Source organism: Phycodurus eques, chromosome 19 (genome assembly GCF_024500275.1).
Source record: "Phycodurus eques isolate BA_2022a chromosome 19, UOR_Pequ_1.1, whole genome shotgun sequence".
Lineage (NCBI taxonomy): Eukaryota > Metazoa > Chordata > Actinopteri > Syngnathiformes > Syngnathidae > Phycodurus > Phycodurus eques.
In genome coordinates this window covers 17,889,003-17,913,895 of record NC_084543.1, presented here as the reverse complement: position 1 = coordinate 17,913,895, position 24,893 = coordinate 17,889,003, and the positions used below count along the sequence as shown (strand labels likewise).

General features: G+C 45.1%; 2 protein-coding genes across 2 annotated transcripts; one reads left to right on the top strand and one right to left on the bottom strand.

Annotated features, from left to right (window-relative positions):
- The first annotated feature begins 5,927 nt into the window (after positions 1-5,927).
- LOC133417789 (zinc finger protein OZF-like) lies at positions 5,928-13,358 on the top strand. Its single transcript, XM_061705897.1, has 2 exons — positions 5,928-6,350; positions 11,487-13,358. Exons 1-2 carry the CDS (start codon positions 6,233-6,235, stop codon positions 12,863-12,865), a joined length of 1,497 nt encoding a protein of 498 aa, XP_061561881.1. The 5' UTR covers positions 5,928-6,232; the 3' UTR covers positions 12,866-13,358.
- A 2,525-nt stretch (positions 13,359-15,883) lies between these two features.
- On the bottom strand, positions 15,884-22,274 carry LOC133417798 (zinc finger protein 853-like). The gene is made up of 2 exons (XM_061705917.1): positions 22,096-22,274; positions 15,884-17,333 (listed from the first exon to the last, which is right to left on the bottom strand). Exons 1-2 carry the CDS (start codon positions 22,208-22,210, stop codon positions 16,483-16,485), a joined length of 966 nt encoding a protein of 321 aa, XP_061561901.1. The 5' UTR covers positions 22,211-22,274; the 3' UTR covers positions 15,884-16,482.
- Between the last annotated feature and the right edge of the window lie 2,619 nt (positions 22,275-24,893).

Here is a 24,893-nt window from a genome sequence, read left to right as displayed (position 1 = left end):
ATCAACGAAAGAAACGGTTGACGCCACGCGTATGGAAATGAAAGATATGAATGGGAAGATTTCACCCCACTTCTAACTTGATAAAACACCTTGCAGTGAATTGCAGATGTTTTAGTGTAGTTTTGGCTGTGCATACTTACACACACACACACACACACACGCATGCAGTTTTTCTTATTATTCCGCTGTTCCTTATTTTAAGACTTTTTTTTTTTTTTTTTTTTTTTTTGGGTGGGAGGGAAATGTGCATTCACAAGAAGTTACAGTAGTTCAAAAGGTCCAAACTGTTAGAAAAAAATAAATAAATGCTGCTTCCCGTTCAACCTGTCGAGTATTTGGCAATCGTTGTCGTCAAAGGCGGTTTCGTACTCCTTGAAGGCTGACGGCTACATCCGTTCCACACATCCGCATTCCACACACAGATGTAATTGTGAATATTACTCCGCGGCGGACTAAAATGCGAGCACGTTGGCCTGACTACGACTTCGACTTCCGCATTGGGCGCTGTTTGCGGCAATCCAATTTAAGCGCTAGTGACGTTTAAGTCTAGTTCCCCAATCAAACGAAACAAGAAAGTCACATGACCGCACACAACATCCTCCATTGGGCTTCCCGGGCATAGGTGTTAGCGCTAGATAAGCCCGCCTGGCTGATCGTCGCGCCTACGTGGCGGCCATGTTGGGAGGGTCGTCGTGACCATGAAGACAGTGGCGCGCTACTCGGGTTTACATTTAGACGAACAAAAACAACAGGTTTCTTGTGTTGTAGTATTTGTCTGGTACTGCCCTAATGTGGATATTTCAGCTCACTTATAACTTGAGAAAACACCATGCAGTAAATTGCAGGTGTTTTTTTTTTTGTACACACTAATTTGTTTACAGATGTTAATGTTAAATGTATGAAGCGACAGAACGACGTTAGGGATTATGTCAAAACACAGAATGAACTAACTTCAAATTCAGAAATGTATTCTTGTATTTAATACTTTCCTGGAGGGTGCATTTGGGATTACCCTTTGAAATTCGTGATAAATGAAGTGAAACAGACAATGATTTCAGTCAATTCTTTTCCAGAATGAGAGTGCTTAAAGAGGAGGATGCTATTCATGTGGCACAGCTTGAAGCTGGCATCAGGTGCAGGTGGCGATGGGCCTGGCTCGAGTTGGAGGCCAAAACAAACACACAAAAAAGCAAATAAATGAGGCAAATTTAGTTTGAATCTTAAATGTGTCCATCAACATACACTTGAGCAGTGTAAATGACCGTTTTTCTGCTTGAAGAAAATGTGTACATTTTGCCTTATTGAACTCTTCAGTCTTCCAGATTGCTTGCCGCTTTTTCACGACCATAGGGCCCACCGTATTAAAAGGTGCAATCTCAGTTACGGGTTCTATTTCTGTATTGAACACATACATAAGGCGCACCGTATTATTAGGCGTAGGCACGGTGAAACATACGCTAGCTTAAAACATATTGTAGCATGAATGCACGCTAAAACAATGTTTTTAAAAAGGCAGCGGGAGCCAAACCGATGCACATACCGGAACTATATACCTACTGGGGGCGTGTCTTTAGCCTCCTCTGTCACGCGCACCCGTCCCCCTTTCCGTCCGCATGCTGTCCTCGGTCACGTCCGCCTTTCCTCTGTATAAGCAGCGTGTCGGCAGGAAATGCTCCCAGTCAGTCAAGATTTTGGAACTCGGCAATTTACGGCGCCCCGTCCATTTTGGAGAAAACGTAAGACTTTTAAGTGTGCCTTATGCTCGTGAAAATACGGTAATTTATGTTAAAATAACAAAATAAATCTCTGCGGGGGCCCGGGGGACCACCCCCTGATTTTACCCGTTGCCCGCCGTGGCATGCCTGTTTTATGATGCTTAATGATGTGTGTGCGCTAAAACTCTGAACCAAGAATCGCCCTGCTTTAAAATGTCACAAAAGCAAGCTCCTTTTTTATTTTATTTTCTTTTATTTTTGGTCTGAACAAGGCGCAGTGAGTCACGAAATGCAAATTTGGACTCAAATGGCAATGCCAAATTGCTTATTTCGAGCCAAACAAGATAGCGGCGTCTGCGATGCTCGCAGGCCGACGTTGAGCTTTCCGGTCTGCACCGCTCGCTGGTCACCACAGCAGAAATGCTTCATGGAAAGTTAACGGTTTGTTATGTTTGCTGACCCACTAGCTAGTGAGCTAATGAGCTAGGGCAAAGAAGAAGAAAAAGATAGGAAGCTAACAACTTCGCTCGACCGCGGCCGTTACGTCCAGTGCATCGGCACCATGCTTGGTGTTGTGTGGATTCCCACATAACAGAGACACTCAAGGCAAAATTAAACCAGGAGTTTTTTGTCGTCTCGTGTCTTGCAGATGACAGTGAACATCTTCGTCCTGAGTGGCAGGAGCAAGAGCCCCCTCACGTTGCAAAGGAAGAGGACGATGACGAGGTCAGTCACATCAAAGAGGAAGAGGAGCTGCAGTCCCCTCACATTCAAAAACAGGTGGAGGAAAAGCACCTCCACATCAAGGAAGAAGGGCAGGAGGAGGCTATCACCAGGTTGCCATGGACTGTTGTCCTTTTGAAGAGTGAAGATGACGACGGTCCAAGTGAGGAGAACAGAGGGGCAGAGCACTCCAAGTAGCAGCAGCTCAAGTCAACACATGACAACAGAAGGTGCTGGAGACCACTGTGGAGGATCACGAGCAGATGGCCTCTTAGCGCCACAGTCAGATAGTGATGACACAACGTCACACCCTTCTGACTATCATCATGATGATGATGATGAACAGTCTGAAAGTCATCAGGCAGGTTATACTGACAAGAAAGACTGGAAAGTTTCTCAGTGTGGGAAAGCTATGGTTTATCAGCGCGATTTGAAAGATCACATGAGAACACACTCTGGAGAGAAGCCTTTTGCCTGCTTAGTTTGCGGGCAAAGGTTCTGTCGGAAGGGACATTTGACATCACACACACTGGTGAGAAACCTTTTCTCTGCTCAGTGTGCGGTCCAAGATTCACTCAAAAGGGACATTTGGCATCACACACTGGTGAGAAACTTTTTGCCTGCTCAGTTTGTGGTCAAACGTTCTCTGACAATGGACACTTAAGAAGACACATCAGAACACATACTGGGGAGAAACTTTTCGCCTGCTCAGTTTGTGGTCTTAACATTCTGTGAGAATGGAAGCTTCAGAAGACACACACGAACACCCACTGGGGAGAAACCGTTTTCCTGCGCAGTTTGTAGCAAAAGGACCATTAAAAATACACACAAGAAAACACATGGGGGGGGGGGGGGGGGGGGGACAATTTGAGCATATTCATATGCATGATGTTTAATCTTGAAACTAATGACTTGAAATGTACATTCTTGTGTTCTATGTATCTTTTTAAAGGCTACCTATGGACAAGTGTTGAGAATTACCTTTCGTGCTCAAACAATTGAAGCGATACAACTGCTTTGTCCAATGTCTTGTGATGTGCATTTCTTATAAGCTAACAATTGATTGAAATAGATGGAAAATTGCATATCTGAATAAAAGAATAAAATGGATATACATTTTGTAATGGAATGTATTACATTTTACTATATCACATTGTACAGTTTCTCATCTGCACATTTAAAGTGAAAAAAACAGAATAGTTACAAAAAAGAAAATATTAATTAAATGACGTACAAGCAAAAGAAAAATCAGCCTCCAGATAACATAATTATTTCGTCTATAGTATCTAGCGAGATAGATTTGTTAGCTTTGCTAGCGTCATAAAGTTATTAAAACATTTGCACATGACTGTGTTTGTTATAATGGGTGAAATGAGAATGAGATGAATTAAGCAGGCAATCATATAGATATATATATATATATATGTTTTTTCTCCGTGTGTGTGTATATGTATTCATTCATATCACACAGACTGACATATTTCAAGTGTTTATTTCTTTTAATGTTGATGATTATAACTGACAACTAATGAAAACGCCAAATTGAGTAGCTCCGAAAATTCCAATTTTGTGGAGAGGTGCAATATTGACGACACCCGGTGGCACACTCTAATCAGCTACTTAACTGAAAACACCTGCCAAGCGCTTTAAATGGCCTCTCAGTCGAGTTCTTCAGGCTTCGCAGTCACGGGGAAAACTGCTGACCTGACAGATGACCATTGACACCTTGCACAAGAGGTCATCGCTAAAGAGGCTGGCTGTTCGCAGAGCTCTGTCTCCAAGCACTCACCTGACCTCAACCCCATAGAAACCCGATGGAGTATCGTGACGAGGAAGCTGCGATACGCCAGACCCAACAACGCAGAAGAGCTGAAGGGGCCACTGTTAGAGCAACCTGGGCTCTCACAACACCCGGGCAGGGCCGCAGACTGGTTGACTCCGCGCCACGCCGCATTGCTGCCGTAATTCCGGCAAAAGTGAAGTGTTGTGAAGTGTTGGCCCTGCTCAAGTTAGGCTTTACTTTAACAGAGTCACCTTAATAGAATTCCAAGAAACCCCTAACCGCGCTTCTTTAAAGGTGTGCTCTCTCCCATAGGGTCTAAGGCACTTGTAATTGACCTAGGTACAATGAGACGGTCTTGATACGACAGCCAGGACCTGTTATTGTATTTCAAATCATAAAACTCACAAAAAGGAACCGTGTGAGAAACACCTACTCACTTAAAAATGAGATGAACTGTGCCAAGTTCCCTTTGAGATGGAAACCAAACCAGTCCAGTCCAAAAACACCAGTTCAAGGAGAACAGGTGAACTGGGCCAAACCTGTACGTGCATTCCCTTGAGAGACGCTCAGGCATGTTGGTGTGTCATACATTTGCAGACCACGATGGCAGAAGGTAGAAGAATGGCATCAAGAAGAGATGCAACCTGGTCGTGGTGAAGAATAGGGTTGCCGTCAGATTTCAAACATTTGCGGTGGTGCAAGACGGAGCCAAAGTTCTGGACCACGCCAAAGGCATAACAGGAGTCTGTGTAGATGGTGACAGATTTTCCTTCCGCTAAACGACAAGCCTCGGTGAGTCCCACCGACTCAGCCGCTTGCGACGAATAATAAGAAGGGAGCGGTGACGGAGACACGACTCCGAAGTCGTCAACCGCAGCAAAGATGCTGATAAAGCATCCGAGAGGTCAACAACCGGGAACCATTTAGTGTCAGGTGGAATTTGGCCCTCCTCAGCCTCCCTGGTAAGGTCTATTCAGGGGTGCCGGAGAGGAGGGTCCATCGGGAAGTCGAATCCCAGATTCAGGAGGAGCAGTGTGGTTTTCGTCCTGGCCGTGGAACAGCGGACCGGCTCTACACCCTCGGCAGGGTCCTCGAGGGTGCGTGGGAGTTCGCCCAACCAGTCTGCGTGTGTTTTGTGGACTGGGTGAAGGCGTTCGACCGTGTCCCTCGGGGTGTCCTGTGGGGGGTGCTTCGGGAGCATGGGGTACCTCACCCTAACCGCATAATACAAAGACGAGATTGGTCCAACCAAAATGCACTATTCTTGTCATGTGCAATATCATCATGTTTGGCTGTCTGGATTCTATACTGAATTGATGTTTGGCTCGAGGGTGAGGCAGATGCGCGTCCTGCCCCGTACATGTTCTGAAACTCGGTATACGCCTCTGCTCGGTATGAAAAAAATAATAATTCACAAAACAATTCCATTACCGTTGCACGCTCGGTAATAGCCTTTCTGGCGTATTCGTGTCGAAATAACGGTGCGTTAAATATCTCCCGGTTTACGCCAGAGTTCCGCTCCAACGGCGGCGACGTAACCTGAATTTGTCGAATCACAACGCACTGGAGTCTGTCACGTGCAGCCCAATCCCGGAACACGCGGTAGTACAAATCGGCATGACGGCCCACACTCCTTACCGGTAGGTGGCGGAAATGGACCATTCCGTTGTTTGCCAACTGCCAAATAACCCGAGAAGAAGAAAAAGCAGAATCCCACGCACAGCGCAGCGAGGAGGGACAAACGCGCTTCACTCAATCTTCCTGAATTGGTACCGAACGTGTTAAGTACGCCTCGACGCAGGACGCCTATTACTACTTCGCCGGACTAAAACATCATTCGTGGACTCTTCGTGTCCGGTTGAACTCACGAACTCGTCTCGGTGCACATGGACATTTCTCGGCCTAGCTTAGCTTAGCTTAGCTCGCTAAAATAAAGAGACGCGTTGGTGATCAGCACATCGCCGAGCAGAGATCAAGTGTGAATGGAAATCGCTGTGATCGCCGTGTGAAAATGTGTGCAAGGAGGACAGCAGAGTACGAGGAGGAACTTCGGGGACCAAAAGAGCCACAAAGTCAACGACTGGACCCTGTTTGCAAGCGGCAGCCTCGCAATGTGTCACGCAGAGGAGGTTCGTTCACTTCATTTGCTCTTAGTTGCTGAGGACCGACTTTACATTTTGGACCCTTTGTTCACGGCCGGTGCATAACGTCACATTGAACCTGCCATTATTAGCATCCCGTCATGTGTAGGCTACGATGTGGGTGAGATGGCGTCCTCTCGTGGTGATGTGGACCTCGGGGTGTAGGCAGCGTTCCAAAGGGCTGCATGATCAAAGTTTAGTTTGTATTAGCTGTAGGGTGGGGAGGGGCTTCCCACTTTTTCTCTGGGGTCTTCCAGACGGTTGGGCTGGGCCAGGCCCGCCACTTACTTCACACACTGCACATTTTTGGTCGTCCCACTGTACATATTTTGCACATTCACATCTCATTCGGGGTCCCGTGGGTGCCTGGCGCTCGGCATGATGATGCGGATGCCGGGCACGCGCCGCGGGTCACGGTGACCCAAAGAACGAGATCCCGGATACGAGCGGCCGAAATGGGTTCCCTCCGCAGGGTGTCCGGGCTCTCCCTTAGCGAGAGGGTGAGAAGCTCGGTCATCCGGGAGGATCTCAGAGTAGGCGCGCTGCTCCTCCGCGTCGAGAGGAGCCAGACGAGGTGGCTCGGGCATCTTAGGATGCCTCCCAGACGCCTCTCCGGTGAGGTGTTCCGGGCAAGACCTCCCTTGTTCGCTTGAGGCTCGCTTGAGGTATGTTCACGTACTTTGAATACGATACGGCTCGCGAGCAGGCCACAAAAACGTTATGTAGCCTAGCAAGCTACCACGAACGGTTGGACGTCAACATGCCGCCGTTCTGTCGAACCATGCTCTCAAGTTTCGGTGTGGGTGCAGTCATTTAATTCCAATAAAGCCATTATTTCGCACCCATTATTTCTGTCATGAAATGTTGGTTTGACCTGAGTGATTAGAATACACGATCTGACTGGAGCAGTGATGTCCAACCCCTATGGAGCCAAGGAACCTATTTTACAATTGACAAATCTCGCGGCACACCAACAAACAAACATGTCAGAAAAAGTGGATACGTTCTTCTTCTTTTCCTTTGGGCTCGTCCCTTTAGGGGTCGCCACAGCGCGTCGTCCTTTTCCCCATGTATGCCGATCTCCTGCATCCTCCTCTCCGACACCAACTGCCATCACGACATCCATCGACCTTCTCTTTGGTCTTCCTCGCGCTCTCTTGCCTGGCAGCTCCGTCCTCGTCATCCTTCTACCGATATACTCACTCGCTCTCCTCTGGACGTGTCCAAACCATCCAAGTCTGCTCTCTCTAACTTTGTCTCCAAAACATCGACTGTATTTACTTCCTGCCATCTAACAGAAGACCATCCATTTGTTCTGTCTGTCACTATGCCTCACTGGCAGAAATAGATGAACAAAGATACTTTATTTACTGTAAATATCTTTTTTTTTTTTTTTTTTTTTAAAACAATTAAGTACACAAGTATATCCAGTGAATGAACAGGTCATTCAAATGGACACATCCCTCCATCTTGTGATCGGATCGGTTATCGTTTTTTTTTTTTTTTTCAACTCGCTGATCGGCGATGGGCCCCAGAAATCCTGATCGTGTAAAGCCTCATTTTAACAGTGCCATATGAAACTTTTGGCTGAAGCAATAACGAATGAATATTAAGTCAATCGGGTTAGCGCCGAACCCGATTGACGAGAATCATTTGAGAACCGGAATCAAAATGACGAACCGGAATCGGGACCAGAGTCGCTCAAATTCAAACGATGCCCAACACAGGAAAACACTGCTATACGCAATAAAGCAGCTACAGAACACAGGGACCGGAAACCAGATATGATTTAGTATGTCACCACTTCTCTCTCACTTGATCCAATTGGCCTCCAAGATTTGAAGTACATGAATCAATATTTAGAAGACAATATAACCTTTATTAGTCCCGCACTGTACTATTCAGCGGCCACAGTGGATACAGGAAATACAAAAATAGCACGCGACACATTTGCCTGCAACCGCGTCCGCCAGACATCGCAAATTTAAAGACAAGGCAGATTGATCCAATAAATACATATTGAAGCCATCATTTAGTCATGATTACAATTATAGAGTCATGATTATGTTGTAAAACTGAACAGTATGCCGAATTATTTTGTGTTTGCGATACTGTGAGAATAATGGTTTTGTGAATTTTGTCCCAATTCATTGCGATGCAAAAGTTGCTAGTTTCAACTTTGAAGTTGAGCCACTCGGGGTCGCGGGTATGCCGGAGCCTGTCCCATCTTATTGTGAGCGAGAGGCGGCGTGCACCCTGAACTGGTTGCCAGCTAGTCGCAGGGCACATGTGGGAGGAAACCGGACTAGCCGGAGAAAACCCACGCGCGGGGGAGAACATGCAAGCTATACACAGGCGGGGGCGAATTTGAACCCGGCTCCTCAGAACTGTGAGGCGGATATGCTAACCGGTTGCGCGAGGTGCCGCCCCCTTTGCACAATGTAATCTTAATCCGAGTTTTGCACCGAGGTGACCGGTCATTTATTTGAACGTAGTTAACACGATGGTTCGCCGCTGACGTTGGACACTGCGCATTCTTGTTCATTGGTTTTTGACACTTTTTCGTCGTCTGTCTGCCGTCCTCTCTTCCCTCGGTCCTTCGTGATAATGTCAATTATCAAAATGTAGTTTATTCCGCTGTTAGGAAGGTAGCGTTGGGCATCGTTTGAAGGTGAGCGATTCCGGCCCCGATTCCGACTCCTCATTTCAATTCCGGTTCCAAACGATTCTCGATTCCGATTCTTTTAGGGGGCTAGGTCACAAATGTTTGCATGGTTTCAATACGGAGTGCTCAGCGCAAAATAGCACGCGACAAGCATTCCACCTTAGTAGCCGAACAGCGGAAAACGGCGAGCTGGGGCAACGATAAAGACGGCAGTTTGGGCTAGCCGCTAGCAAAGTGACGGTAAAGCCACGCGGTACCCACAATACATTGTGACATTGCAAATTTCCATTATTGCCATAATAAGGACGTTCATTTTTGCTGTTCATGTTTATTTTCCCAGTAGCTGAGTGTGCGCCTTAATTGTCACATTTATGGTTGATATATGGTGCACCACTGTCATTATCAAACCGTGACTGTAGGTTCTGTGTAATATTGTGACCTCCCAGTCAATTCTACTGCGCAGTCAGCAAAGCCCGATTGGGGATTGCTTGTTCATAGGAAATATTTCTTCACTATGGAGTGCACAAGCTCGCACCGTCGGCCGTGGTAAAGCTTTGCGCTAGCGTCGATCAACATGTTGTTTCTGCCGTTTTATTTCAGTGATAAAAGTCTGTCGGTCTGGAACAGAGAATGAGCTTTTGCGCATATTTTTCAGCCGAACCATTTTTGCCGACAAAATTTCGGTGCATCGCTAGTGTAGACCATATAGTATGTCACGCAATGAAAGTATGCATGCTGTAACTCACTTTGTTTCTTAATTAGCACCACGAAATCGGTGCCGTTGATGTTACATTGCTCTTCAGACTTGAACACAAGGTATTAAGTTTCCACCTTCCATAAACCAAACAATTAGCTAGATCAGGCCAACCGGGGTGAATCTCACGATAGATTTCACCATCTAATTGCAATCATAGCATATGAAACGAGCCGTATCGTATTCAAAGTACGTGAACATACCTCAAGCACGGCTTAAACGAACGTCCTGTCCTGTCCTGTCCTGAGCACTGGTACCCACCAACACACGTTTTCCCCCATTTTGTCCTTCTAATACCGTCGGCGTGATCCACTCTTGTTGTCGTCGGTAACAAGTGTATCCGGTCGCATTTGTTGTTCAGTCATATCGCCAGATTTAAAAATATATATACATATATTTCACAAGTTCTCGCAAGGTATGTAAACTTGTGAGCGCAACTGTACATATATGCAGTCATACGTACCCCTGTCATATTGGAATGAAAGTGTAGGCTCCACCTTTCTCATAACCTCTAGATGGCGGCATACATTTATAAAATGGAAGTTGTTTTGGGTTTTTTTTTTTTCATTTTCCCCTATACCTATGTATATTGCGCACTATTGCCTTTTGACAATTTTGGGGGGAAAACGAGAAATTATGGTATTGATTGTTGAGTCTTTCAAATGTCTTAAATTTAACCTGGCTTAAGCTGTCGGAACCCTGGTGTGTGTGTGCGCCCCCTTCCTCATCATGGCTTTTATAAGGTTCCTAATTATGTGTGCGCGTGCGTTGTTTGAGCGGTAAAATGTGTGTGTGTGTGTCCGAGGCGGTTCTAGCTCATTTTTGGTGCTGATTTGAAGCACCCCTAAAATGAATCCCAGCACCCATAAACCTCTTAACCTAGAATCGCCCCTGCTTTAACACGTCATGTCTTTTTTTTTTATTTTTTTTTTTTATATATATATATATATATATAAAGGTTCCAAGCCTAATAAAATGTTACGAACAAGGCGCCTTGAGGCACAAAATACAAATTCAGACTCTCAAATGGCAATGCGAAACCACTTATTTCAAGCCTTGAGCTTGTGGCAGCTGGGGTGTGGGTCTTGTCCGCTATCACCTGCTCTGTGCGCCACTCGCAGGTCACCACCACACAGATGCTTCATGGGAAGTTAACCGTTTATTACGTTCGGAAGCCCACTGGCTCCTGAGCTAGCAAGCTAACAAGCTCGCTCGACGGCAGCTGTTTCATCCAATGTGTCGGCACCTCGCGTGATGCTGTTGTTGTGTGGGTCCCCACATAACAGTGACGCTCATGGCAAATGGTAAAACTTTTTATTAAGAACAGCAGCATGTTTTTTTTAACCTTTATTTGAGGACAGACACTTGAGCACATGGCGTGCGAATGAACGTATTTGATTGACGGGTAAAGGGCTCGTCTCCAGTGCCTTCAGCGGACACACCCACACAGTCCTGCAACCACGAGGGCGGGCCTTATTTTTCATGATTTTAAAGCCTTATTTTACATACAGTAGATGGTAATTTTTTCATTTTATTCTAATTTGGCAGGCTTTTTTAAAAGCACTGTTCTCTGTGAATTGTTAAATTTACTTTATTTTGGTCCCTTTATTCGCTTTAAATCTAAATATAAAAAATACCTCCCAACAAAGTCACAACATGAGAGTTGATTTGACCAAACCATGAGTTTTTTTGTCTTGTCTTGCAGGCGACAGTAAACATCTTGGTCCTGAGCGATGGGAGCAAGAGCACCATCACATTAAAGAGGAAGAGGAGAATGATAAGGACTACCACATGAAAGAGGAAGTGGAGCTGCAGTCCTCTTCCATTAAAAAAGAGGAGGAGGAAGAGGATATTACCAAGTTGCCAACGACTGGTGTCCTTTTGAAGAGTGAAGATAAAGGTGGTGCAAGTGAGGACAACACAGGGGTGGAGCCTCCAAGCAGCAGCTCAAGTCAACACATGAAAACAGAAGGTGATGGAGACCACTGTGAAGGGTCACACGCAGATGGCCTGCTAGCTCCACTTTCAGATAGTGATTACACAACATCACACACTTCTGACTGTGATGATGAAGGTCAAAAGGCAGGTCACACTGATAAGAAAGACTGGAAATGTTCACAGTGTGGGAAAGCTTTTGCTTACAAGAGCATTTTAAAACGACACATGAGCGCGCACACTGGAGAGAAGCCTTTTTCCTGCTCAATTTGTGGTCAAAGATTCTCTCAGAAGGGATTCGTAACAAGACACAAAAGAACCCACACTGGGGAGAAACCTTTTGCCTGCTCAGTTTGTGGTCAAACATTTTCTGAGAATGGAAGCTTAAGAAGACACACAAGAACACACACTGGGGAGAAACCTTTCACCTGCTTAGTTTGCGGCCAAACATTTTCTGAGAGTGGAAGCTTAAGAAGGCACACAAAAACTCATACTGGAGAGAAACCGTTTGCCTGCTCAGTTTGTGGAAAAAGATTCTCTCGAAAGGGACATTTAGTATCACACACAAGAACACACACTGGTGAGAAACCTTTTGCCTGCTCAGTATGTGGCCAAGGATTCTCTCACAAGGGACACTTAAAAATGCATACAAGAACCCACACTGGAGAAAAACATTTTGCCTGCTCAGTTTGTGACAAAAGATTCTCTGAGACTGGACTCTTAAGAAGACACACAAGAACCCACACTGGGGTGAAACCTTTCTCCTGCTCAGTTTGTGGTCAAACATTCTCTGAGAATGGAAGCTTAAAAAGACACATTAGAAGCCACACTGGGGAGAAACCGTTCGCCTGCTCATTTTGTGGTCAAACATTCTCTGAGAATGGAAGCTTAAAAAGACACTTGAGAACCCACACTGGGGAGAAACCTTTCGCCTGCTCAGTTTGTGATCAAACATTTTCTGAGAATGAAAATTTAAGGAGGCACACACGAACACACACTGGGGAGAAACCGTTTGCTTGCTCAGATTGCAGTAAACGATTCTTTCTGAAGCAACATGTGAAGAGACACAAGTGTGTTGGTGTGAGTAGTAGTGATCAATTAAAGTTTCCCCTCTCATCCGAAGCGGCTTCATGCACCAAGGCTAGATAAGACACCTCTAGCCCAATTCATGTGCGATGTCTGCGAAGAAAACCAGAACAGTTCAGTTGCGACCGATCATCATTGCCCTGAGAATGGAATGAACTGAATGAATGACAATATGCACAGGCATGGATGCTTAACCTTGATATTTGACTTGAAATCTGCATTCTTGGTTACTATGTACCGTTTTAAGAGAAACATTTTTGAAAATTAGCACTTGTGCTGAAATAAATCTGCTTTTTCCATTATTTTGAGATGTGCGTTTAAAAAAAGTCAACTATTGATGGAAATAGACTAAGGAAACCGTGACTGTAAGACGGTAAGAGAAAATTGCATTTGTGATCGTGAACGAAATGGAAACTTATTTTATGCAATGGAGGATATAACTATATAGAATGGCACCGTTTCTTGTCTATGTACTTGTATTTGCTTTTATTTTGCTTTGTCTTACTCTGCTTTCCGCTGCCATGTCAACGTTGCGAATGAGATTCTGTTCTCAGTTACCTCAAGTAAAAGTTGAATAAAAATAAATGAACAAAATACTGCACACCTTTTCAAACGGTGACAGTTGTATTTCGTGGAAGGATTGTCCAAAATAATAGCAATGCAGATGACCATATTAGGAGTAAGGAATTAGGAAAGGAATTAAAAAAGATGAGCAGTCACCTTATCGTGGTGGAAGGGTTTGTGTGTCCCAATGATCCTAGGAGTCGTCTGGGGCTTCACATCCCCTGGTGGGGTCACCCATGGCAAACAGGTCCGAGGTGAGGGACCAGACAAAGCACGGCGAAGAGACCCCTGTGATGAATAATATAAATGGATGTAGGTTTCCCTTACCTGAACACGGGTCACAGGGGCCCCCCCCTCTGGAGCCAGGCCTCGAAGGCGAGCGCCTGGTGGCCCGGTCGGGCACAGCTAGAAATGCTAACGTGGATCCCTCTTCCTATGGCCTCACTACCTGTGCGAGGGACCATAGGGGGGCAGCGTGAGCTGGGCAGGGACCTTGGCGATCCGATCCCTGGCTACAGAAGCTGGCTCTAGAGAAGTTGAATGTCACCTCTCTAGCATGGAAGCGATTTTGAGAGGTTCCGACTAGATATAGTTGGGCTTGCCTCCACACATGGCTTTGGCTCTGGTACCAGTCCTCTTCATAGGGGTTTGACTCCCCACTCTGGAGTTGGCTGTGGTAAGAGCCGCCGAGCAGGTGTGGGTATACTTATTGCCCACCGACTCGGCATCGCTACATTGTGGTTCACCCCGGTGGAGAAGAGGGAAGCCTCCCTCCACCTTCGGGTGGGGGGGAAGGGTCCTGACTGTTGTTTGTGCCTTCCTTCATTTTCTGAATGAAGGAATTTTATTGTCATTGTGAAACTCGTGTCATAGAGATGCACTACAGACGACACACATTCAGAGTCAAATATTTCATGTCTTTTTTAAATATAGGTACATCTCAATACATTAGAATATAGTTGAAAAGTCACTTTGTCTTCAGTACTCATAGAGTGATTAAACACTGAAGTCGTTTTCAGAGGGCAAATTGCAGCCTAATTTCGACATTTAAAAAAAATCACTTTATTTCTTGAATTAATTAACTATTCCGTTTGACGTTATATTTTAGTTTCTCAATATGGGGAACTTTTGTATTTGCTATGTGCTATGATAATCAAAATTATACATATTTTAAATATGAAATACTTCACTCTGAGTGTGTGCAGCGCATCGCTATGATTTGACTATGCTGCTACAAAAAAGGACAAACTCCGACTGCAACGGACAATCAAAACTGCTGAAAGGATTGTCGGTACCCCCCTACCCACCATTGAGGACTTGCACGCTGCCAGAACTAAGACAAGGGCGTGCAAAATCCTCTCGGACCGTCTGCACCCCGGTCACCGGCTCTTCCGGCTCCTTCCCTCAGGTAGGCGCTACCGATCGACGCAAACTAGAACTAGTAGACATTCCGACAGCTTCTTCCCTCTTGCGATCAACTTCTTAAACACCTAACCTATAATTCCATTACAACAAGCTGGCAAAATGTGACAACGAACTTGAGTTCGTTGTCACCTTTCTGTGGGGCCAATTATGTTTGACTCGTGCACTCACTGTAGTTGTCTCGCCATGCTGCACTATTTGCATATCTGTTGTTGTTGACCAATACTGGCCACTCATGCCAGAGTAGCATCTGCTCCATTTGCACACCGATCGAGGAGTATCTGTAACATTTGCACAACCGACATTGTCCCAGATGATCGCACTACTCGTCACTTTAAAGCGCATACGCTCCTTGAAGTCTCGGCGCCCTTTGCACAATGGTCATTGCACCGGACTATTGCAATATTAGTCATTCGAACTGCTCTAAGTGCTAGAGGACTCTGCATCTTTTTGCACAATTGTTTTTTGTCAATGTCTTTATGTCTCCAAAGTGTTCTGTAAATTGACTGTTGTCTGTTGTCCTAGAGCGGCTCCAACGACCGGAGACAAATTCCTTGTGTGTTTTGGACACACTTGGCAAATAAAGATGATTCTGATTCTGATGTGATTGTGATGAACTTTATAGCATGTGAGTTTTATGACCCTTTGAAGTGCCAATTTTATAGCACGTGATATTTTTGTTTTACAACTCCTGTTCCAGTGAAGTTGGGACGTTGTGTTAAACATAAATAAAAATAGAATACAATGATTTACAAATCATGTTCGACCTATATTTAATTGAATATACGACAAAGACAAGATATTGAATGTTCAAACTAATAAACTTTATTGTTTTTAGCAAATAATCATTAACTTAGAATTTTATGGATGCAACACATTCCAAAAAAGCTGGGACAGGGTCATGTTTACCACTGTTCATTTTCAATGGCAGACAGGTCTGGACTGCAGGCAGGCCAGTCTAGTGGCCGGACTCTTTTACTACGAAGCCACGCTGTTGTAACACGTGCAGAATGTGCTTTGGCATTGTCTTGCTGCAATCAGCAGGGGCGTCCATGAAAAAGACGTTGCTTGGATGGCAGCATATGTTTCTCCAAAACCTGTATGTACCGTTCAGCATGAATGGTGCCTTCACAGATGTGTACATTACCCACACCATCACAGATGCTGGCTTTTGAACTTTGCGTCCATAACAGTCCGGATGGTTCTTTTCCTCTTTGGCCCTGAGGGCACGATGTCCACAATTTCCAAAAACTATTTGAAATGTGGACTCGTCGGACCACAAAACACTTTTCCACGTTGCATCAGTCCACCTTAGATGAGCTCGGGCCCAGAGAAGCCGGTGGCGTTTCTGGGTGTTGTTGATAAATGGCTTTTGTTTTGCATAGTAGATTTTCAAGTTGCATTTACGGATGTAGCGCCGGACTGTATTTATTGTTACAGTATTATAACACTTGTCCACAGGAGGCCTTTAAAAAGGTACATAAAAAAGAAGATTGTACAGACTGAAAGTCATTCCCGTAGTTTCAACATTGCGCATCATGCCTGTGAATATTTTTATTCGTCCAGGTCATTTCATTCTCAGGGCATTGAATCGGTCATAACTGGACTGTTCTGGTTTTCTGTTCTGGGAGAGCTGTCCTATCTGACCTTGGTCCATGAATTGATGAAGCCTGCTCGGATGAAAGGCGAAACCTTCATTGATTACTGCTGTTCTCACCAACACACATGTGTGTCTTAACATGTAGCTTCTGGGAGAATCTTTGACCACAAATTAAGCAGGCGAAAGGTTTCTCTCCAATGTGTGTTGTTCTGTGACATTTTAAGATTCTCTTATGAGAGAATCTTTGGCCACAAAGTGAGCAGGCAAAAGGTTTCTCACCAGTGTGCGTTCCTCTGTGACTTTTTAAGGTTCCCTTATGAGAGAATCTTTGGGCACAAATTGAGCAGGTAAAAGGTTTCTCTCCGGTGTGTGTTCTTGTGTGACATTTTAAGGTTCCCTTTCGAGAGAATCTTTGGCCACAAATTGAGCAGGCAAAAGGTTTTTCCCCAGTGTGTGTTCTTGTGTGTCTTGTCAAATGTTCATTTCGAGAGAATGTTTGACCACAAACTGAGCAGGTTTTACTTGAGCTGCTGCTTGGAGGGTCCGCCCCTCTGTTCGCCTCACTTGGAACTTCATCTTCACTCTTCAAACAGTCACCAATCGATGGCAACTTTGGCAACAACATCAGATGGCATAAAATAAACTTGGTGATATTATCCTCCCCTTTTATGTGCGGGGGTACTACCTCTTCCTCTTTCATTTGGGGGGTCTGCAGCTGCTCCTCCTCTTTAATGTGAGGAGGCAAAGGCACACCAGTCGATGGCAACTGGGTGATAGCCCCCTCCTCCTCTATGATGTTGACATGCTCTTCCTCCTCTGTTTTAATGTAAGGGGACTGGAGCTCCTCTTTCTCTTTGATGTGATGAACCTCTTCATCCTCATCTTCCTTTTTAATGTGAGAGAGCTCTGGCTTCTGCCGCTCAGGACGAAGATCTTCACTGTCGTCTGCAAGAGACAAGACAAAAGAAAAACTACGGTTTGGTCAAATCCGTTCTCATGTTGTGACTTTAATGTTGCGAAATATTGTTTAGCTTTATATTTAAAGGGACTGTAAAGGGACCAAAGATAAAAAGTATATCTGACACTTCACAGAGGAAGAGTGCGTTTGAAAAGCCTGCCAATTTTGAATGGAATGAAAAACAATAAATCAATAAATCACCATATACTTATGGAAAATAAGGCCTCCCCTCGAGCTGCAGGACTGCGGGCATGTCCGCTGAAGGCGCTGGAGACGAGCACTTCCCCTGTCAACCGAATATATTCATTTGCACGCTATGTGCTCAAGCGTCTGCAGTCAACTACAGGATAAAAAATGCGTGCCGTTGTTAGAGCTATCACGATAATTACAATATCGACTTATCGTCGCGATCCAACGAGCTAGCTTGCAAGCTAACGAGTAGAGCTACCGTGCCGCCACGACAGCGAATGTCAATGAATATTTGATTGACAGATGAAGGGCTCGTTTTCAGCGGACCAACCACGCAGTAAGTAACCGGGTTTCCATGGAGACTTTTTTTTTTTTGTCATTCCAATAGAAATCATTTCGATTGAAGATTTCTGGTCAACTGTTGACGTATGACATGATATATTCTATTCGGTATCCGATATAGTCTATTCTATATGATGTGCACTACATTTAATCGGAACAGCCGTGTGACACGCGCACTCCGTCATGAACGTCACGTCACTTATCATGATGGTCTGTCGTCTACTCGGCACAGTAGTTGGGTTTGTTTTATACTTTTATTTAAAAAAAAAAAAAAAAAAAACAACACAAGTAGTTCAAAACAAAATCTGTGTCGCATACCAGCTAAGTCGTGAGCCGCCATATTTACACCTAAATGATAATTTCACCGCACATTTACGTTGAGATGGAGCATGGTCATACAGAGCTTTTCCCGGCTCAATTCTGAATGGCTAAAATTGAATTCTGAACAGTTTAGCATCAGGAATGTTCCACCCCTGTGAAACCGAAAGAAATTCTATTCAGATTCAGCCTGTTTATTCCAATGGAGATTTTTTTATATGCAGCATTTTCATTCGGTTTGAGCATCCAAACCGATTATTATCGGAATAGAAGGCTCCGTGTAAACCAACCTGGTCTTGCAGCTCTTTATTCTTTATTTCAAGGAAAGTAAAGAAACATAATTTAATACAGAAACAAGACAGGAATTTGTAATAATAACAACAATACTTATTTAAAAGCAATCAAATGAGTACTAAAACATAATAAGGGCAGGCCTTATTTTTCATGATTTCAGAGGCATTAAAAAGATTAATCATGCTAGTTTTGGGGAAAATATATATAAATATATATAAATATATAAAAATCGTTATCGTGACAGGCCTAACAGCTGTTTTCAATAAACAGTTCATTTTTCCTTGAGTGTTTCTTTTATGTGGGGACCCACACAACAACACCGAATGAGGTGCTGACGCGTTGGACGAAACAGCCGCGATTGAGCTAGCTGTTTAGCTTGCTAGCTTGGACTCATGGGCTAGCAGACGTGGGAAAAAAAACAGCGAACCTTCCATGAAGTGCCTGTTGTGGTGACCCGTGCAACGGGGTATGGAGCGGGCAACGGGGTTACGGACAGCTCAACGTCGGTCCGCGAGCACCCCAGCCGCCACTAGCTTGAGACTCAAAATAGCGGCTTCGCATCGCAATTTTGAGATTAAAAATGTGCATTTTGCGCCGCATGGCGCAAAATACTACAGTGGTAAGATGGTTCATACCATTTTATCACTGTAGTATGGGGGTGCTTTTTTAAAAAACAAATAATTCATTCATGCATTCATCTTCCGTTCCGCTTATCCTCACTCGGGTCGCGGGGGTGCTGGAGCCTATCCCAGCTATCTTCGGGCGAAAGGCGGGGTACGCCCTGAACCGGTCGCCAACCGATCGCAGACTATCGAATAAAATCCCACAAAACGATGGGATAATAAAACTAAGCGAATAGACTGTATTTGTCATTTTGCCATAACAAATCCTCCCTTTTGATAATAAAACAAAATGAAAAAGTAGTAAATAATGATCTGGTAGAGAGAACGCATTAAACAACCTGGAAGAAAAAAAAAAAAAAACCCAAACATCCACAGTTTCACACCAACAAGTAGGTTGAAGACAATCCTTCATAAACGGGTTGCAATTCAATCTCACGCACACACGCACAAAAAAACAATAAACCACACGATGTGAGTCTGGCTCAGTCATATCATCCAAACAGTCAGCCCGAGGAAAAAGTTCAAGATAACGTCAGTCACAAGTAGGAAGTAGGAGAGGAGGGTGTTACGGGGTCAATTGGGGCCACGTGCGTCTACTGGACAAGCGCAGAGCCAATCATGCACAAGAAGAGTGACACAGAAAAGAAGTGCAATACGATATAGCCCAGCCTGCCAATTGAGTCCAATGAACTAGCTAGAAACAAGAACCTCAAGGACAGTATGGTGAAGGTGCTGTGGACAGGTCCAAGAAGTTAAGGTGCGAGGAGAGAGTGATAACGAATTGGGATGTGGGGAAGGTGCGCCGTGAGGGTTTTCAGCAGCATGCGGCATGAAAGAACAAACATTGTCACGATATAATAGTATCGATGTTGAATGGACCCAGAAGCAGACAGAGGTGGGAGAAGTTGTGGAGGATGGCTTTATTTGCGTTTGAGTTCAGGGTGGGATCTCCAAGGCGTGAAGGTGGACCGTCGGGACAAGGAACGTGTGGGAAGCGGTGGCGTGAGCAGGTGGAAGAGCCTGGCGGCGTGGCTGGAGAGGAGGACCTCGGACCTCGGTCCGAGATGACGTCACTGGAGATTCCGTGGAGTTTAAAGACGTGATTGACAAGGAGGTTAGTGGTTTCGCAGGCAGATGGTAATTTGGGAATGGGCACGTAATGGACATAACTTGGAAAATTGATCGATAATAGTAAGAATGATCGTATTGCCTTCGGAGGGAGGCAGGCCAGTTACGAAGTCCAAGGGGATGTGGGACCAGGGGCTGCTCAGCGTAGGCAAGGGGCGCAGCAGACCAGCTGGGGGCAGATGTGAAGTCTTCCCTGGGGCAGACGAGGAGTAGGCTCAGACAAACTCCCGGGTGTCTTTCACCAGACTGGGCCGCCGCAAGTGCTGTTGTACGAATTGAATGGTTCGGGTGGTTCCGGGATGCCAGGTGAGTTCAGAATTGTGTGCCCGCCTGAAGAACGTCAGAACGTGCCGAATCGGGTGCAAACAGCCGGTCAGGAGGTCCGGTCTTGGGATCCGGTCGGCCCTCTCGAATGCGGATGAGATTGTATGCATCGCGAAGATCCAATTTGGTGAATGTATGGGTGTCGCAGATGGGTCCAAACGAGGGGTCAATAAGGGGCAGTGGAGATGTATTTTTTTTTACGCGACGTCATTGAGTCCACGGTCATCGATGCAGGTGGTATCTTGTTTTCCTCGACAAAGAAGAAGCCGACTCCCACGGGGAAAGAAGAGATCCGGATGAGTCCCCAAGCCGAAGAGTCACGGATATAGTCCTCCGTAGTCTTTTTCTCAGGGCGGGAAATGTTGAAGAGATGCCCGGAGGGGAGAGGGGCTCCCGGAAGATCAATCGCGCAGTTGTACCGGCGTGCATTTGGGGAAGAGACGAGGGAGACTTGTTGAGAGAGGTTGTTTAACGAGTCCGTCATCTTACAGAGAACTTTTTCCTGTCTTCCAAAGTTGGGCGTCTTGGTGGGCGAGCGCTTCTCTTGGCGCCTCCGGGGGTGCCGGGTCCACGGTGGACAGAGTATTCTGTCACGATAATACAGTATCGATGTTGACGGGACCCAGCGGAGGCGGAAGCACACACAGACGACACAACATTTCAAAAAGAAAAACAACAACAACAACAACAACAAAAAACACACAGCTGCGCCAAAGTCTTGACTGGAGAGGAAAAAAGTTAAACAACAATTGCCAATATTAGCTGAGTATCTTCTGAAAAGACCAATTTAATCTCAGAATGCCACAATGCGATGCAGTTTGTAAGCATTCAACATGGCTTTTCAGGACCACATATCTGTGATGTTGAAATTGTACTTTATTTACCTGCGAAGGCGCACTGCCAGTGATCCCAATCGAGTAACTTCATTCAATATTATTATTTTGTGTGAACGTTGAGTTGCAGTATGCTAAGATTTGGAGCAGGCTCCTTTTCTCTATTCCCCCCCCCCCCAATGGAATCGGTCTTGTTATCAGTAGGCTACTGCTCCCTTTCAGGACTCGAAGACCCCATTCCCACTACTACACTAGTAGTAACTAGTTAGTTACGAGTTAACACTAGTTCATCACCAACCCTCAACGGTCACCCGGCTCTTCCGGCTGCTTCCCTCAGGTAGGTCAACTTCTTCTTCTTCTTCTTCTTCTTCTTCTTCTTCTTCTTCGATCAACTTCTTAAACGGCTAACTTACAATTCCATTGCAACACGCTGGCAATGATTTTGTCTTGAGTTTGGTGTTCCATTTTTTTTATGAATGAAATTATAAGCATCCGTGCTTCGTGACATGAGTAAATCAATGATTTTTTTTTTTTTTTTTTTTTTAAATTTCTCAATGACGTCAGTACCACCATTTCTGTCTTGCCGACATCGTGTCAGCTTGCAGGGGTTGGAGCAAAGTCACGAGCCCGTTTTGACAAAGCGAGGACGAGATGTGCAGACATCCGTTTGCAAATGTAGAGTTAAGACGCGAACAAACCTGCGACGCATAACCCGACTCGATGCTTCTTGGAAACGGCGTCCAGATGTTGACTTTGTCGCTCCTTCGGTCCCCGAAGTTCCTCCCCGTACTCTGCGGTCCTCCTTGCGCACATTGTCGCACGACAATCGCAACACTCGATCTCCGCTCGGCGACGCGTTGACCACAAACGTGCCTCTCTTTTGCTAGCAAGCTAAGCTAATCTAAGCTAAGCTAATCGAAACTAAGCTAGGCCCGCGAAGCTTCAACGTGCACCGAGACGAGTGCAAGCGGACACGAAGACTCCACGAATGATGTTTTAGTCCAGTAAAGTCGCGATGGACGCGCTGTGTCGAGGTTTCTGCGCTTTTGGGTACCAATTGAGGAAGACATATTTATATTTATTTCAATAATACGCGTGCCAAGTGACAGTTGGAGGAGACTTTGTACGGCGAGGCCACTTGGACAAACTTCATGTCACTGAAACACAACAACAATAAAAACTCTTAAAGACAAGGAAACGACATTAAAAACACAGTGTATGTCATTGAATCGATTTGTGTTTTACAGCGCTAATTAACAGGAAGTCCCTATATCGCCTCTGGGCGTGATCTTTCGCGTGTTCGCGAAACAAAGTTCGTCCAAGAGGAGTTGCCGTACGTTGTGGCTGGAGCGCGACATCCGCGGAGGTCTTCTTATTTATTGATTGATTGATGGATTGAAAAAAAAAAAATATATATATATATATATATATATATACGTTTCAACACAAGATCAGAGATCAAGTGTGAGCCTAAAATATTGTAATTGTCGTATGAAAATGTGTGCAAGGACGGCAGAGTACTAGGGGGGGGGGGGGGGGGGGGACATTGGGCACCAAAAGAGGAAAACCGGCGACAAAGTCAACGACTGGACGCCGTTTTCAAGATGCACCCAAGAATCTGGTACCAAAGAGTATATTTTGTTCACTTCTTACGTTCACTTGTTTAGGAAATACTTCATACTAATATAATGGATACTTAATAATAATATAATGGGTATTTATGGAGAATAAGAGTCGATCAGTCGAACAGAACAAAGTTTTGAGAGGGGAGTGAGAAAAGAAGACAAAAGACAAAGCACTCATTGTAAACAATATGAGAAAAGTAAATCATTATATATCTAGAACAATGAAAAATGAGATATGAGTGTTGTGTAGGGCAGTAGTGCTTCACCCTGGGAGGGGAGGGGAGGACAAGATAGGACAGGAGAAGCATGCAGGACAAGGGTCGTCCGACACCGAGGGACCCAGGGCGGTCCGCCGGCCCCACCGAGGCGCCACGACTACCGGCGGCCCGGAGAAGGCCGCAGGGACCCAATAGATTGGTTAGCTCTGTGAGTTTTGGCAAAATATGAATGTCACGAATGGAGAGGAGCTGGACCCAAGAGCAGGTGGAGGTGGCTAAGTTATGATGAACAGTTTATTCGAGAAAGTAATGGAAGTGGTCTTTGAGGTGCGTGGGCGGGCAGTGGCGAGGACAGGCGGCTGAGATTGAAGACTGCCTGAAGGGAAGACTTGGGTTCCTGTAAGTAACGAAGAATATCATCATCATACAGATTCATTGATTCGTGCAATTTTGGCACATCCAGATATTTATCTGTTTTAGACAGTGACACAACACCTCAGTTGAACTGTACTCATCTGAAGACACTGCTAGATATAACTGTGTCATCTGCATAGCTATGATAGTCAAAATGAAAGTTCTGAAGAATTTGACCCAAGGGTAGCATATGCAGGCTGAACAGGAGCGGTCCAAGAACTGATCCGAGAGGGACGCCATAGGTCATTGCCATTCAATGAAATTGAACACGTCCAAGGGTTACAAAATAACTCCTTTCCTCCAGGTAGGACCTGAACCATTTAAGGACTGTCCCATTTACCACCCCAATTCCAATGAAGTTGGGACTTAGTGTTAAACATAAATAAAAACCGAATACAATGATTTGCAAATCATGTTCAACCTATATTTAATTGAATACACTACAAAGACAAGATATGTAATGTTCAAACTGATCAACTTGATTGTTTTTAGCAAATAAGCATTAACTCCCACTTTTATGGCTGCAACACGTTCCAAAAAAGCTGGGACATCCCACGGGTGGACACGCTAATTGGGAACAGGTGGGGGCCATGATTGGGTAGAAAAGGAGCCTCCCTGAATTGCTCCGTCATTCACGAGCAAAGATGGGGCGAGGTTCACCTCTTTGTGAACAAGCGTGTAACAAAATAGTCGACCAGTTTAAGAACAACGTTCCTCAACGTACAATTGCAAGGAATTTAGGGATTTCATCATCTACGGTCCAGAGTATCATCAAAAGGTTCAGAGAATCTGAAGAAATCACTGCATGGAAGCGGCAAGGCCGAAAACCGACATTGAATGCCCGTGACCTTCGATCCCTCAGGCGGCGCAGCATGAGAAACCGACATCAATGTGTAAAGGATACCACCACATGGGCTCAGGAACACTTCAGAAAACCAAATACAGTTCGGCGCTACATCCGTGAGTGCAACTTAAAACTCTACTATGCAAAGCAAAAGTCATTTATCAACAACACCCAGCAACGCCGCCGGCTTCTCATCTAAGATGGACTGATGCAAAGTGGGAAAGTGTTCTGTGAACTGACGAGTCCACATCTCAAATTGTTTTCTGAAATTGTGGACGTCGTGTCCTGCGGGCCAAAGGGAAGCCGTAAAATTCGAAGTGAATGATTATTTGCTAAAAACAATCAAGTTGATCAGTTTGAACATTATATAGCTTGTCTTTGTGGTGTATTCAATT

Coding starts and splice junctions, on each gene's coding strand:
- LOC133417789 (XM_061705897.1), top strand. CDS start 6,233: ATGTGTGCAAGGAGGACAGCAGAGTACGAGGAGGAACTTCGGGGACCA. Junction 6,351..11,486: donor CAATGTGTCACGCAGAGGAG/GTTCGTTCACTT, acceptor CTTGTCTTGCAG/GCGACAGTAAACATCTTGGT.
- LOC133417798 (XM_061705917.1), bottom strand. CDS start 22,210: ATGTGCGCAAGGAGGACCGCAGAGTACGGGGAGGAACTTCGGGGACCG. Junction 17,334..22,095: donor AGTCGGGTTATGCGTCGCAG/GTTTGTTCGCGT, acceptor TGTCTCTTGCAG/ACGACAGTGAAGATCTTCGT.